Genomic DNA, 12,896 nt, shown 5'->3' with positions numbered 1-12,896 from the left:
CATCCTTCCTCCATTGAATTGCTTTTGCACCTTTGTCAAAATTAGTTGGGTGTATTCGTGTGGGTCTATTTCTGGGTTCTCTCTTCTGTTCCATTGATCTATGTGTCCATCTCTCTGCCAACACCATATTGTCTTGATTACGGTAGATTTATAGTAAGTCTTGAAATCAGGTAATGTGAATCTTCCGGCTTTATACTTCTTCAGAATTGATTTAGCTTAATTAATTTTCCACCTGGCTATTTTATCTTTCCTATAGGGAAAGAAAAGAATAGAAAAGAACTGTGGTTGTGGGGAATGAGGAAAAGTATAGCATTTATATTCCATATGACCTAGGGTAGTGGTTTTCAAACTTTAGTATGCCTCAGAATCTGCTGGGGAGTTGATGCAGATTTCTGGGCTCCACCTTCAGAGGCAGAGTTTGACCTCCAGGTAATTCTGATGCAAGTGGTTCTGGACTGTACTTCGAAATTTGAAAACCAATAACCTGGGGAGAAACAAGAAGAAAAAACAAACAAAAAGAGAAACAACCCTTTATCACCATTGTTGGGATTCGGGCTCTCTTTGTTCTCTTTCTTTTCACTTCCCCAATCCCAGCTCTAATTTCTAGTATGCAATGGGCCTAACCCTTTTCTGAAGACACACTTATCATTTGTAGTTACGTGTGATAATAATGCAACAGAACTTTTTAAAGCATGATTTTTATTATAGCCTAAGTCCTGAATGTTTCTGGAAAAGCACATTTATATTATAAGGGAAGCGCCAAGGTAAATAGGATTTGCTCAACAGGAATTTGCTTCAGGGTCAAATATGCTACAACTCGTCTATTTGGTTCAAAAGGGACACCCACGTAGATTCAACCTTTGATATGTCAGAATATTATCAGATATCTCAGCTATCTCAGAGTATATATTCTGGAAATTAAGAAAGAAGACATGAGACACATGCCTCTCAGTGAAGGCAGAGTGTATGTAGGTAGGGTGCTGACGAGTTACCCCCACTTCTTTCCACTAGCCCTGGTGGACTTATTACTCATAACCACCAAACTGAAACATGAAATCCTCTTCTTCCTTTAGCTTATTCTGGGGAGTGTATTTCAACAGAACAAAGGAAAGACAAAATAAAGACAGAACAAAGGAAAAATAAGCATTTAAAATACATTCCCCAGACATTTTATCCCAAGATGTTCCTTACCAATGTACCTTCCATAAACGTAAATTTTTTTTTCTTCGTACGCTACTTAAATCATCTTACAAATGCTCTTTGTAGGTCAGTTATAGGTAGATGGGTTCAGTCAGCAGCTCTAATGAAACTTCAGAAAGACGTCTTGTGTTGATTGCAAGCGTAAAACTCATACATTGGGATAGAAGAGGAGCTGGTCTATTGTCTGTCTACACATGAGTTGTGTGCATTTTCACAGACTATATTTAGTACAGAAATAAAAATATGTTTACCCCATTTTGTCTCCTGCCTTATTCTAGGGAAGAAAGTTCTTGCATGAGCTCTTCCTTTTCTTGTTGCAACTCCTGCAAATGCTGTTGGTTTTGCTCCAATCTGTCCTCCAACCACTGCAGGAGAGGCCCGCTGACCGCTGACATCTGGCTGCATAGGTTCTTGGTAAACACTTCAAGAGGAAAAAGACAGATGAGGCACCTGTGGGAAAGCACTGTCCCCTGGTATATTCCCATTCCACTACCGACATCCCTGCAACTGTTGAGCCCAGGAAGAAGGCGTTGGAGGAGGAAGTAGAAACAGTGCAGTAAGTAGGACTGGCAGGAGATTTCCTGTGGTCAGCCAGGGGAAAGACAGAAGAGCTGGGCAAACAACCAGAACACCCCTGGATCCATAAGCCAGAGGGAAAGCCGGCTATGCAGACAGTAGAAAGATAGCCAGCTCTTGACTCCTCGGGCAAAATGGCTAAGAGCCACTAAAGGGTTCCTTTCCCCAGCCTTTCAGACCTGCCCACAGTGTAAATGACCGTAACCCTCCTAGAGAACTAGAACTCTGCATTCTGCAACTTAGTTTTCCATGGAGCCCTGTGGGAAAATTGCTTTTCAAATGTTACTTGCATCGGAGAAATACAGTCATTCAACTCACCTGAAAGATTTTCTTTTAAAATGAGGAAAACCCAGAGGGATCCAGAGTAAAGGAGTTCTCTTTTCATGCCTTACTGTGAATCAGTGTAGTTAAAACGTTGCCCTCCTAAGCTTTGGCGAAGTTCAGCTTCATGGTGAGACAATGATTCTATGGCAGTCTTTTGAAACAAATTTCTCCTAATGGAAATATCTTTTTCTCTCCCATTATACATGACTGTGGGGGATATCCTTCCAGCTTTTTGTAAAAGTATATATATGTACTTGTACGTGTGTGTGTGTGTGTGTGTGTGTGTGTGTGTGTACTTCTGAATAAAAACTATTATTTGGGACCTTACTTTTCCCCCGTATAACAATAGGTCATAGATATCTTTCTGTGTCAATAAAGATCTAGCTTTCCTTTTTTAAGGGCTACACAATATTCATCTAAGTAGATGCACCAATTTAATAACTCCCCTATTGATGGACATTTCGGTAGCATCCAATTTTTTGCTATTATAAAGACTGTGATTGATATTATTTTAAATTTATTTTTGTACACTTGTTCTACAATTTTTGAAGGATATGTTTCTAGAAGTGGAATTGCCAGATCCAAGTCCATGTACATATTAAAACCGATTATCCAGTATTTTCCAGATTATACCAAGTTATACCTCCAAGAACAGTATATGTGAGTGTTCACTTCCCCTACATCCTCACCTAATTCTCTCTCAATTTTTCTCTTTGCCAGGAGAAAAGATGAAAAAATGACAACTTTATTTTCATGTGTGCGTCTTTGATATTGAGGTTGAACAGTAGGATTTCACTGTAGTTGGCTCTTTTATTTGTGAATAGCCTCTTTGTGTCCTTTGCCCATTTTTCTAACACAGTGCTTTTTCAATAACAATAGTAGCTAACATTTATTGAGAGCTAACTGTAGGCCAGACATTACTCTAAGTACTTGACGCAAGTGCCCTTGGAGGTCAGTAAGCAGCAGCAGGTAGGCTAGATAACTTGCACACCTCCCATATAGAACTTCCAATAGGTTCTACCCCTTACTAGCTGTGGGACCTCAGGCAAGTTATTTAATATTTCTGATCTGAGTTTCCTTATCTGTAAAGTGGGAATAATAATAGTACCTACTCTCACAAGCTTGCAAAGATTCAGTGAGCTAACATAGGATCTGCCACATAGTAGGTACTCAGTAAAGGTTAGCTTTTAAAGATTATTACTAACAACTTGATTCTTCTGGAAGGGGCCTGTGAAAGTCTGTTTATTTAGTCAAATCTGTCAGTCTTTTCTTTGGTGACTTCAGGGTTTCAGATGATACTTATGTTGTCATCTCCCCAGAGTTTGAAAAATAGCCTCATATTTTCCTCCTATGTTATTTAACTTTAGGAGCCCTGGTGGCACAGCAGTTAAAGCGATAGGCTGTTAACCAAAAGGTCGGTGGTTCGAACCCACCAGCCGCTCTGCGGGAGAAAGATGTGGCAGTCTGCTTCCTTAAAGACCTCAGCCTTGGAAACCTATGGGGCAGTTCTACTCTGTCCTATAGGGTCACTAGGAGTTGGGATGGACTCGATGGCAATTTTTTTTTTAACTTTAAAAATAAGCTTTATTGGAGTATAATTTACAGGCAATAAGATGCACCCATTTTAAGTGTATAGTTCAATGAGTTTTGATAAATGTAAGCATCTGTGTATAACTATCAAGAATAGACAACTTTCCATCACCCCAAAAAGTTCCCTCTGCAATTCTCTTTGCAGACAATGCCCTTCCACTCCCCAGGCAGCTACTGATCCGCTTGCTGTCACTACAGATTAGTTTTACCTATTCCTGAATTTCATATAAATGGAACTATAGAGTATATAGCCTTTTGTGTAAGGCTTCTTTCACTTGGTATAATGCTTCTGAGGCTTATCCAGGTTGTTTGTGTATCAGTAAATCTGTTCCTTTTGTTGCTTTTATTGTATGAATGTATCATACTTTGTTTATCCATTCACCCATCAGTGGGCATGGGGGTTGTTTCTAGCTTTTGGCTACTATGAATAATGCGGTTATGAACATTCATGTACAGATTTTTCTGTGAACATAGCTTTTCATCTCTCTAGAGTAAAATACCTAGGAGAGGAACTAGTGGGACATTTGATCATTGTAATCGCCAAACTCTTTTTCCAGAGTGATTACACCATTATTTAATAGTGAAAGTTTAACTATATCTGGCACGATTTTTGTGGAGGATATATAGTAGGAATCTCCATTTTCCCCAAATGCAATAGAAGAATGGAAGTCTACAAAGGTTCAGACTGTCTCTCTTGTTAAGCACTATACCTTCGTGCCGAAAACAGTGCCCAGCAGAGAGTACGCACTCAAATGCTTAGTGAATGACAAAGTAACAAACTGGCCCAACCTCATTTAGTGAATAATCCATCGTTTTCCTATTGATTCGAAGTAACATCATTAAATACAGATTCTTATACCTATATGGACCTATTTCTGAACTCTGTTCAGTTCCGCTGAACTATGTGTCCATTTTGGAGCTATTACTATGCTTTTTAAATTACTGCGACTTTAGCGTATGGTTACATATTATATATTACCAAGTTTTAACTCTCTGTCATGTTTCTGTAGACAGAAATGATGGAACAGACAGACCAAACCATCTCTCTCTTTTTTCTTCTTCTCAAAGTAATTGCCTGTAATACTTGAAAGCCTCCCCTGTCTTTCAAAAGAGCGCTCTCCTCACTGGTGGCTTCGCCAGCAGCTGCGGAAGCTTGCACGGAACGGCCCGGAGTCAGGTTTAGCCAGACAGAAGGCACGGACGGCTAAGCATGTATGCTGGGGAAGAGTAATCTGGTATCTGTATTGTATGAAGCTTTCTGCTCCTTGGTCTTGTAAAGGAATTTCTTCTATATTTATTGATGTGAAAAGATTTCCTCCCGTGCACTCTCTCTTTTATCTGTCTACCTACCTATTTATCAATCTGTCTATCCGTGTCTTTCAACCCTCAACACAATAGGCTAGTAGTGGTGTGCTGGGGCAGCTCATACAGCTCCTAAGAGTCGAATGTCAAAATTTCAGGAAGCTTGCAAACCTGTTGATACCAAGTTAGTAGCTTGAAATCAGCCACAATAGCGGTATTACACCATGGAAACTGACAAACACTACAAATAAGGGCCCTCCCCTCCCTGAGAGCTGGTTGTTGAACATATACCAGCACACCATGAATCAGATATATCATAAAGCTCATCCAGTTTCCTGACTTATTCCAGGTAGCCTTTACAGTGTTAAAGGGTCCCCAGGGCACAAAACAAAAGTTGGGAGCAGGATCAATGGCAGAGCTCTCGGGAAAGGAAATTAGAGAATCACCTGTACCCATTACTTCAGTCACGTAAACTAATTTCGCTTCGGTCAGCTGAATAGTTCAGGGATCACTGCTTACACTCAAGAAAAAAACCTTACCTGAGCCATTATGGATCTTGGTTACTGAGTCCAGATGCGTAAGGCTAAAGGGACAAAACAGTTGAGGTTAGTGGCAAAGCAATACTGTAGGGAAAACAAAATAAAATACTCATGGACCATTACAAAAGGATAAACTGCATCAGACCTTTGCCAACTGGATTAGATGGATATGTGTGATTTAAATTTTCGTACTGTTAAATCATTAAGGAATTTGGAGATACGATTTTATTCAAAAATTCAAGACACATATGATAATTTTGAAATGAATGTCTCTCATGAAGCCTTCACACAGTACACATTTATTATCTGTTAATATGGAAGACCCAGTTCTTGGCACCAGGGCTACTAAGATGATGTTGTCTATTTTGTTTTTACAACCCCCAAAAAGTGTCTTTGCCTTGTAGGATCCAGAGTGTAACAGGAGAGAAACCAATGTTAAAGAGATCATTATCATACAGTGTGAGAAACATTATGATTGGAGACTGCTATAAAGCTTTCTAACAGAGAGGTAAAAGAACTAGGGGCGCAGGAGTTGAGCTACTCAAGATAGAAGGCAAAAGAGAATAGGGATTAGGTCCTGAGGAGAGAAGAAGAGAAGAGAGGAGAGAGGTCCTTTACCTGTGGATCCTCCTATATGCATCCTGCTCCTCCTGGCACAGAATCTTGGGCAGTTCTACTGCTGATTCAAGGCACACTTTCCCAATGGTGACATGAGGTACGATATGGATTGGGATTTCGATTCTCTCATACCTGAAAGGCAGTTAGCTCGGGTCAGTTTTCAGTCCTGAGCTGTCATAATCAGAAGTTCTCCATAGTTTTAATAGAAACTTTGGGATACAGCTTACTTCAAACATTACACACTCCTATAATTTATTTTTGTGGCTCAACTTCAAAGTAGATAAGAGTTCATACTGGGTTTACCTGGGGAGAAAACTGGAAGCTCAGCTGCAGAGCCAATATTCTCTAATCCCATAGACAATCTGAGGCCACTTCAGTAAATTTAACCAAGGCCTTGGGAGCTTGAGGTCCTTATGCCTGCTCCCCGGACAAGGGAAATAGCTAATTAATACTCTTTTTCAGTCAGGAAGTTGCCAGTGAAGTTGAACAGATTAATCGCAATGCCTGGGGAAGAGGAACTGCAGACTCTTCAATGACTCTATCAGATTCATTATGTAGATGGGATTACTCACATAATTGCTCACTTATTCTAACTCAGTGTTCACCAGAGGCCCTCACTTCCCATTTTTCCCCTGAGGGAGAAATATGTAAGACATTCACAAATACTTGTGTTTTCATGCTAGAGTAGGAGAAACAGATATTATTGTTACTGAGGCCAACCAATCAACCTCTATCCACTTCTCAGCCCAAACACACCTAAACTCTAACAACAGTGGGTTCAGTGGAGTATCCAGGCACATGGATCCATAGGCACATGGTGGTAAAGCAGCATAAACTCAAGCTCATCCCTCTCTCTTTCCCACCCAGCAGTGTGGCTGGTCCCCACACCACAACCTAGATAGGACACAAATAATGGGGAATTACAAGCTCTACTTCCCTTACCCACTCCCCACCCCCACATACCCAAGTACCCAAGTTGGAATTCAAGAAAGAGTATGCCATAGCTGCTCATGGTTTTTCAGAAACCCCTTTGAAGTAACACAGTGACAGTGATTACTAATAGTTCCAGAAACTTGAAGAACTCAGTCTGCTGATGCTATTAGCCTGGTTGGCAGAGCTTCCCATGGAGTTTGTCAGGACCATGAACAGAAATGGTTCCAGTGGTCCAGTGGGTTTGGACACACATCTTCATAAATTCCTAAAGAACACATCTGGAGCATCTGTCAGCTTACTCAAAACTACAATGCAAGGATCTAGGTAGGTAGAGATCCAAAGTTGATGACATAATTTTGCTTCTGCGAATAGTGGACTAGGTGGTTAAGACTAATCCTCCTGTTGAGAGCAATCAGAATAGCTGGGCCAAATAAGACAGCGTTCTTGGAAGGCACTGGAAAGCTACCAAGGCAATGAGTTATTGTGGGGTCAAGATCTGGGAAAGGAGGAAATCCAGAGAGATAAGCCTGGCATTTAGGAACACTTTCTTCATGGAAAGGCACCTGCTGATTCCAGAGGAGGAAGCTCAGAGGCTGGGAAGTTGAGTAGAGCTTTCAAAAGTCTTATGGGGCTGTCGTTGCTGTGTGTTGTCAAGTCGATTCCGACTCACAGTAACCCTACAGGACGGAGTAGAACTGCCCCATATGGTTTCCTAGGCTGTAATCTTTACAGAAGCAGATCACCAGGTCTTTTCTCTTGTGGAATGGCTGGTGGGTTCGAACCACCGACATTTTGGTTAGCAGCCGAATGCTTTAACCATTGCGCCATCAGGGCTCCCTTTATGGGGCTTGTTAGGTGCTAATCAAGCCGGTTCCGACTCCTAGCTACCCTTTGTACAACAGAATGAAACACTGCCCGGTCCTGCGCCATCCTCACAATCGTTGTTATGCTCGAGCCCATTGTTGGAGCCACTGTGTCAATCCATCTCATTGAGGGTCTTCCTCTTTTTTGCTGACTCTCTACTTTACCAAGCATGATGTCCTTCTCTAGGGATTGATCCCTCCTGATAACATGTTCAAGGTATGTGAGACAAAGTCTCGCCATCCTTGCTTCTGAGGAGCATTCTAGGTGCACTTCTTCCAAGACAAATTTGTTCATTCTTCTGGCAGTCCATAGTATATTCAATATTCTTCATCAACATCATATTCAAACTCATCCATTCTTCTTCGGTCTTCCTTATTCATTGTTCAGTTTTTGCATGCATATGAGGCGACTGAAAAATACCATGGCCTGGGTCAGGCACACCTTAGTCCTCAAAGTGACATCTTTGCTTTTCCACACTTTTAAAGAGGTCTTTTGCAGCAGATTTGCTCAATGCAATACATCATTTGATTTCTTGACCGCTGCTTCCATGGGCGTTGATTGTGGATACAGGTAAAACGAAATCCTTGACAAATTCAATCTTTTCTCCATTTATCATGATGTTGCTTATTGGTCCAGTTTGTGAGGATTTTTGTTTTTTTTTTATATTGAGGTGTAATCCATATTAAAGGCTGTAGTCTTTGATCTTCACCAATAAGTGCTTCAAGTCCTCTTTGCTTTCCACAAGCAAGGTTGTGTTATCTGCATATCATAGGTTGTTAATGAGTCTTCCTCCAATCCTGATGTCCCATTCTTCTTCATATAGCCCAGCTTCTTGGGTTGTTTGCTCAGCACACAGATTGACTAAGTAAAGTGAAAGGATACAACCTTGATGCACACCTTTCCTGATTTTAAACCACACAGTATCCCCCCGTTCTGTTTGAACGACTGCCTCTTGGTCTATGTACAGGTTCTGCATGAGTACGATGGTTTTGGAATTCTCATTCTTCGCAATATTATCTATAATTTGTTATGATCCACGCAGTCGAATGCCTTTGCATAGTCAATAAAACACAGGTAAACATCTTTCTGGTATTCTCTGCTTTCAGCCAAGATCCATCTGACATCAGCAGTGATATTCTTCATACCACGTTCTCTTCTGAATCCAGCTTCAATTTCTGGCAGTTTCCTATTGATGTATTGCTGCAACCGTTTTTGAATGATCTTCAGCAAAATTTTACTTGTGTGTGAAATTAATGATATTACTTGATGATTTTCACATTCTGTTGGATTACCTTTCTTTGGAATGGGCACACATAGGGATCTCTTCCAGTTGATCGGCCAGGTAGCTGTCTTCCAAATTTCTTGGTGTACACGAGTGTGCGCTTCCAGCATTGCATCCGTATGTTGAAACATCTCAACTGGTATTCTGTCAATTCCTGGATCCTTGTTTTTTGCCGGTTCCTTCAGTGCAGCTTGGATTTCTTCCTTCAATACTATCGCTTTTTGATCATACGCTATCTCCTGAAATGGTTGAATGTTGACCAGTTCTTTTTGATATAGTGACTCTGTATTCCCTCCATCTTCTTTTGATGCTTCCTGTGTCGTTCAATATTTTGCCCATAGAATCCTTCGATTTTCCTACCAAGGCCTCCACCAGACTGAGTCCAGTACAGCTAGATGGTGCCTGGCTACCACCACTGACTGCTCTGACCGGGATCACAACAGAGAAGGATGTAGAACAAAATTCTAACTCACAAAAAACAGATCAGATTTACTGGCCTAAAGGAGACTGGAGAAACCCCGAGAGTATGGCCCCCCGACAACCTTTTAACTCAGTGGTGAAGTCACTTCCGAGGTTCACCGTTCAGCCGGGGAGTGGACAGCCCCATAAAACCAAATGGGACTAATGAGGCACAGCAGTTCAGGGACAAGGACTAGAAGGCAGAGGGGGACAGGAAAGCTGGTGATAGGGAATCCAAGGTTGAGTAAGGATAGTGTTGATGTGTTGTGAGGTTGTTAACCATTGTCATAGGGCAACATGTGTGCTGTTTAATGAGAAACTCTTGTTCTGTAAATCTTCATCTAAAGTGAGAATAGCAGCACAATTGGAAGAGCGTAGTCAATGTCACTGAACTGTGCATGTAGAAATTTTTGAAGTGGTGTATCTTTGGCTATGTATATTTTCACCAAAAAAAAAAAAAAAGGTCGAGAAGGGAGAGGGCTGACATGTCGTGCGGTTGTTAACCAATGTCATAAAACAATATGTGTACTACTGTTTCATGAGAAACTATTTGTTCTGTAAACCTTCACCTAAAGTACAATAAAAAATATATATTAAAAAAAATTGATGTAGATTTTTAAAAAGACACTAGACAGCTGTGGATGCAAAGATAAGTCTAAATGAACTATATCCCAGAGAGGGACAAGCCTTTCCTAGATCAATAGAGACCAGTGACCACTCTCTTCCCTAGAGGCATCTGTCTTGTCTAGGGGCACAAGTAGGTGAAGGACGGGGCTTGTCGTATGTAGATGAACTTTGCTGGGATAAGGAGAAACCAACAGGGCTTGTAAGAATCATGTGAGTTGGTCTAACAGACAGGAATCTGTGGAAGCCCCAAACATAAAGTTAGTTCTCTCCTACTACTGATTTTTACCTCCGTAAGACTTGCTGAGAATTTGTAGGCCCAGGAGGCTGAGACCTGAGCTACAGTGAACATTGGTGTACAGGTTTCTGTTTGTGTTCCACCCTTCTCTTCTTCTGGGTATATACCTAGGATTGGGATTGCTGGGTCATATGGTAGTTCTATGTTCAAATTTTTTTGAGAAACAGTCAAGCCGTTTTCCACACTGGCTATATCATTTGACATTTCCACCAGCAATAGATGAGGGTTTCAGCTTCTCCACAACCTCATTAACACCTATTGTTTTCTGTTTTTTTTTTTTTATCATTGCCATTCTAATAGGGGTGAGGTGGTATCTCATTGTAGTTTTGATTTGCATCTCTCTAATGTTTGATGGGAGCCCTGGTAGTGCAGTGGTTCAGAGCTTGGCTGCTAACCCAAAGGTCAGCAGTTGGAATCTACCAGCCGCTCCTTGGAAACCCTACAGGGCAGTTCTGTCCTATAGGGTCGCTAAGAGCCGGAATCGGGGTTTGGTTTTTGGTAAATGGCTAACGATATTGAGCATCTTTTCATGTGCTTGTTGGGCATTTGAATATCCTCTTTGGTGAAATGTCTGTTCAAGTCCTTTGCTCAATTTTTGATTGGATTGTTTATCTTTTTGTTGTTAAGTATTCCCGTTCTTAAGGGAAAAGCACTCAGTGATTCAGCACATTGCGTATGATTTTAGCTCTGGGTTATTTGTAGCAGAATATAAAGTTAATATACACACATCAGAGCCCTGGTGGCGCAGTGGGTAAAGCGATCAACTGCTAACCGAAAGGTAGGCAGTTTGAAACCACCAGGGGCTCTGCGGTAGAAAGATGTGGCAGTCTGCTTCTGTAAAGATTTACAGCCTCGGAAACTTTATGTGGTCACTATGAGTTAGAACTGATATAAAAGCAGTACGTTTGGGATACATATATCAATTTATGTTTTAAATAACCAAGTAGAAAATAAAAATTAAAGATACCAATTACAATAGCATAAAACACCAAATACCCAGGAATAACGTAAAGAAAATATGTACAAGATTTCTAAACTGAAAAATATAAACGGTTACTGAGAGAAATCAAGTAAGACTTAAATAAGTGGAGGCATGTATCACGTTCACAAGGAGCCCTGTTGGCCCAACAATTAAGCACTCAGCTGCTAACTGAAAGGTTGGTGGTTCAAACCCACCCAGCGGCTCCACAGGAAAAAGACCTGGTGATCTGCTGCCATAAAGATGACAGCCTAGAAAACCTTATGGGGCAATTCTCTTCTGTCCTGTAGGGTCCCTATGAGTCAGAATGGACTCAACGGCCCACAACAGCAACATCATGTTCACAGAGTGGAAGACTATTACAAAGATGACAGTTCTCCCCCAAATTAATCAATAGATTCAGTGCTATTCCAATAAAAACCTCAGCAGATAAATCTCAGCAGGTTTTCTTATGGAAATCAACCAGTTGATTCTAAAACTTATATGGGATTACAGAGGTCCAAGAATGGCCAAGACAGTCTTGAAGAACAATAACAAAGGGGAGAACTAACTCTACCAGATAATAAGACTTACGTACGATAACCTAAAATGTGTGGTACTGAATTAACGGTGAAGTGGAGAGGGAACAGAGATAGCAGGCTGGAAAGCTAGAAACCCTTCTCTTGCTATGACAGAAGGTTTAGTGAAATCAAGCATGTGACAACTTGGAAAGCAGAACATATGCCTACCTGAGCCCAAAATTCTATGGAAAGTGAATTAGCCAGTTTGCAGGCAGTTGTGAAAGGAAATAGACAAAGTCTGGAGATAAGGGCCTCACCGGAATGGAAAAGCCGATGGCTTCTGTATCCCAAACGGCAAGAGATAAATCTGAACAACACTTTAAACCAAGGGCCAGGAAATTTTTTCTGTAATGAGCCAGATAATAAATATTTTATTATGCCAAAAGTGGCAAGGCAGCAATAAATGGTGCCAGATCGACTGGATATACATATGGGATAAAAAGAAACTTACTCTCATCTCACATCATTCCCCAAAGTCAGCTCTAAGTGGACTGTAGATTTAAAAATGAAAGGTGAAACAATAAAGCATCTCTCAGGGTTAGGGAAAGGTTTCTTAAATACAATAGGGCACTGAAAGCGCTAGACTGAGAAGATTAAAAATATAAATTGGACTATATTTAATAAACAACTTATACTCATCAAATAATACAGTTAAGATAGTAAAAAAACAAAGCCAGGGAGACAGAAAAGATACTTGGAATAGACATAGCTGACAAAGGGCTTGAATCCAGAATATATAAGAACTCAT

The 12,896-nt window shown here is 40.8% G+C and overlaps 1 protein-coding gene across 4 annotated transcripts in view; it reads right to left on the bottom strand.

Annotated features, from left to right (window-relative positions):
• Window positions 1-4: 4 nt before the first annotated feature.
• Window positions 5-12,896, bottom strand: part of BRCC3 (BRCA1/BRCA2-containing complex subunit 3) — a 76,007-nt gene continuing 63,115 nt past the window's right edge. For 2 of the 4 annotated variants that reach the window (XM_004390876.1, XM_004390877.1), the window contains 4 exons: window positions 6,150-6,281; window positions 5,532-5,575; window positions 1,452-1,621; window positions 5-250 (listed from right to left, as the gene is read on the bottom strand). In XM_004390876.1, the coding sequence (XP_004390933.1) occupies window positions 1,470-1,621; window positions 5,532-5,575; window positions 6,150-6,281 (328 nt within the window). In that variant the 3' untranslated portion in view covers window positions 5-250; window positions 1,452-1,469. Of the gene's footprint in view, window positions 485-1,451; window positions 1,622-5,531; window positions 5,576-6,149; window positions 6,282-12,896 lie in introns of all 4 variants that reach the window. The other 2 variants (XM_023725641.1, XM_023725642.1) reach the window with 2 other exon arrangements.

This window comes from Trichechus manatus, unplaced genomic scaffold (assembly GCF_000243295.1).
Source record: "Trichechus manatus latirostris isolate Lorelei unplaced genomic scaffold, TriManLat1.0 scaffold00340, whole genome shotgun sequence".
NCBI lineage: Eukaryota > Metazoa > Chordata > Mammalia > Sirenia > Trichechidae > Trichechus > Trichechus manatus.
This window is presented reverse-complemented; position numbering and strand designations above follow the sequence as displayed.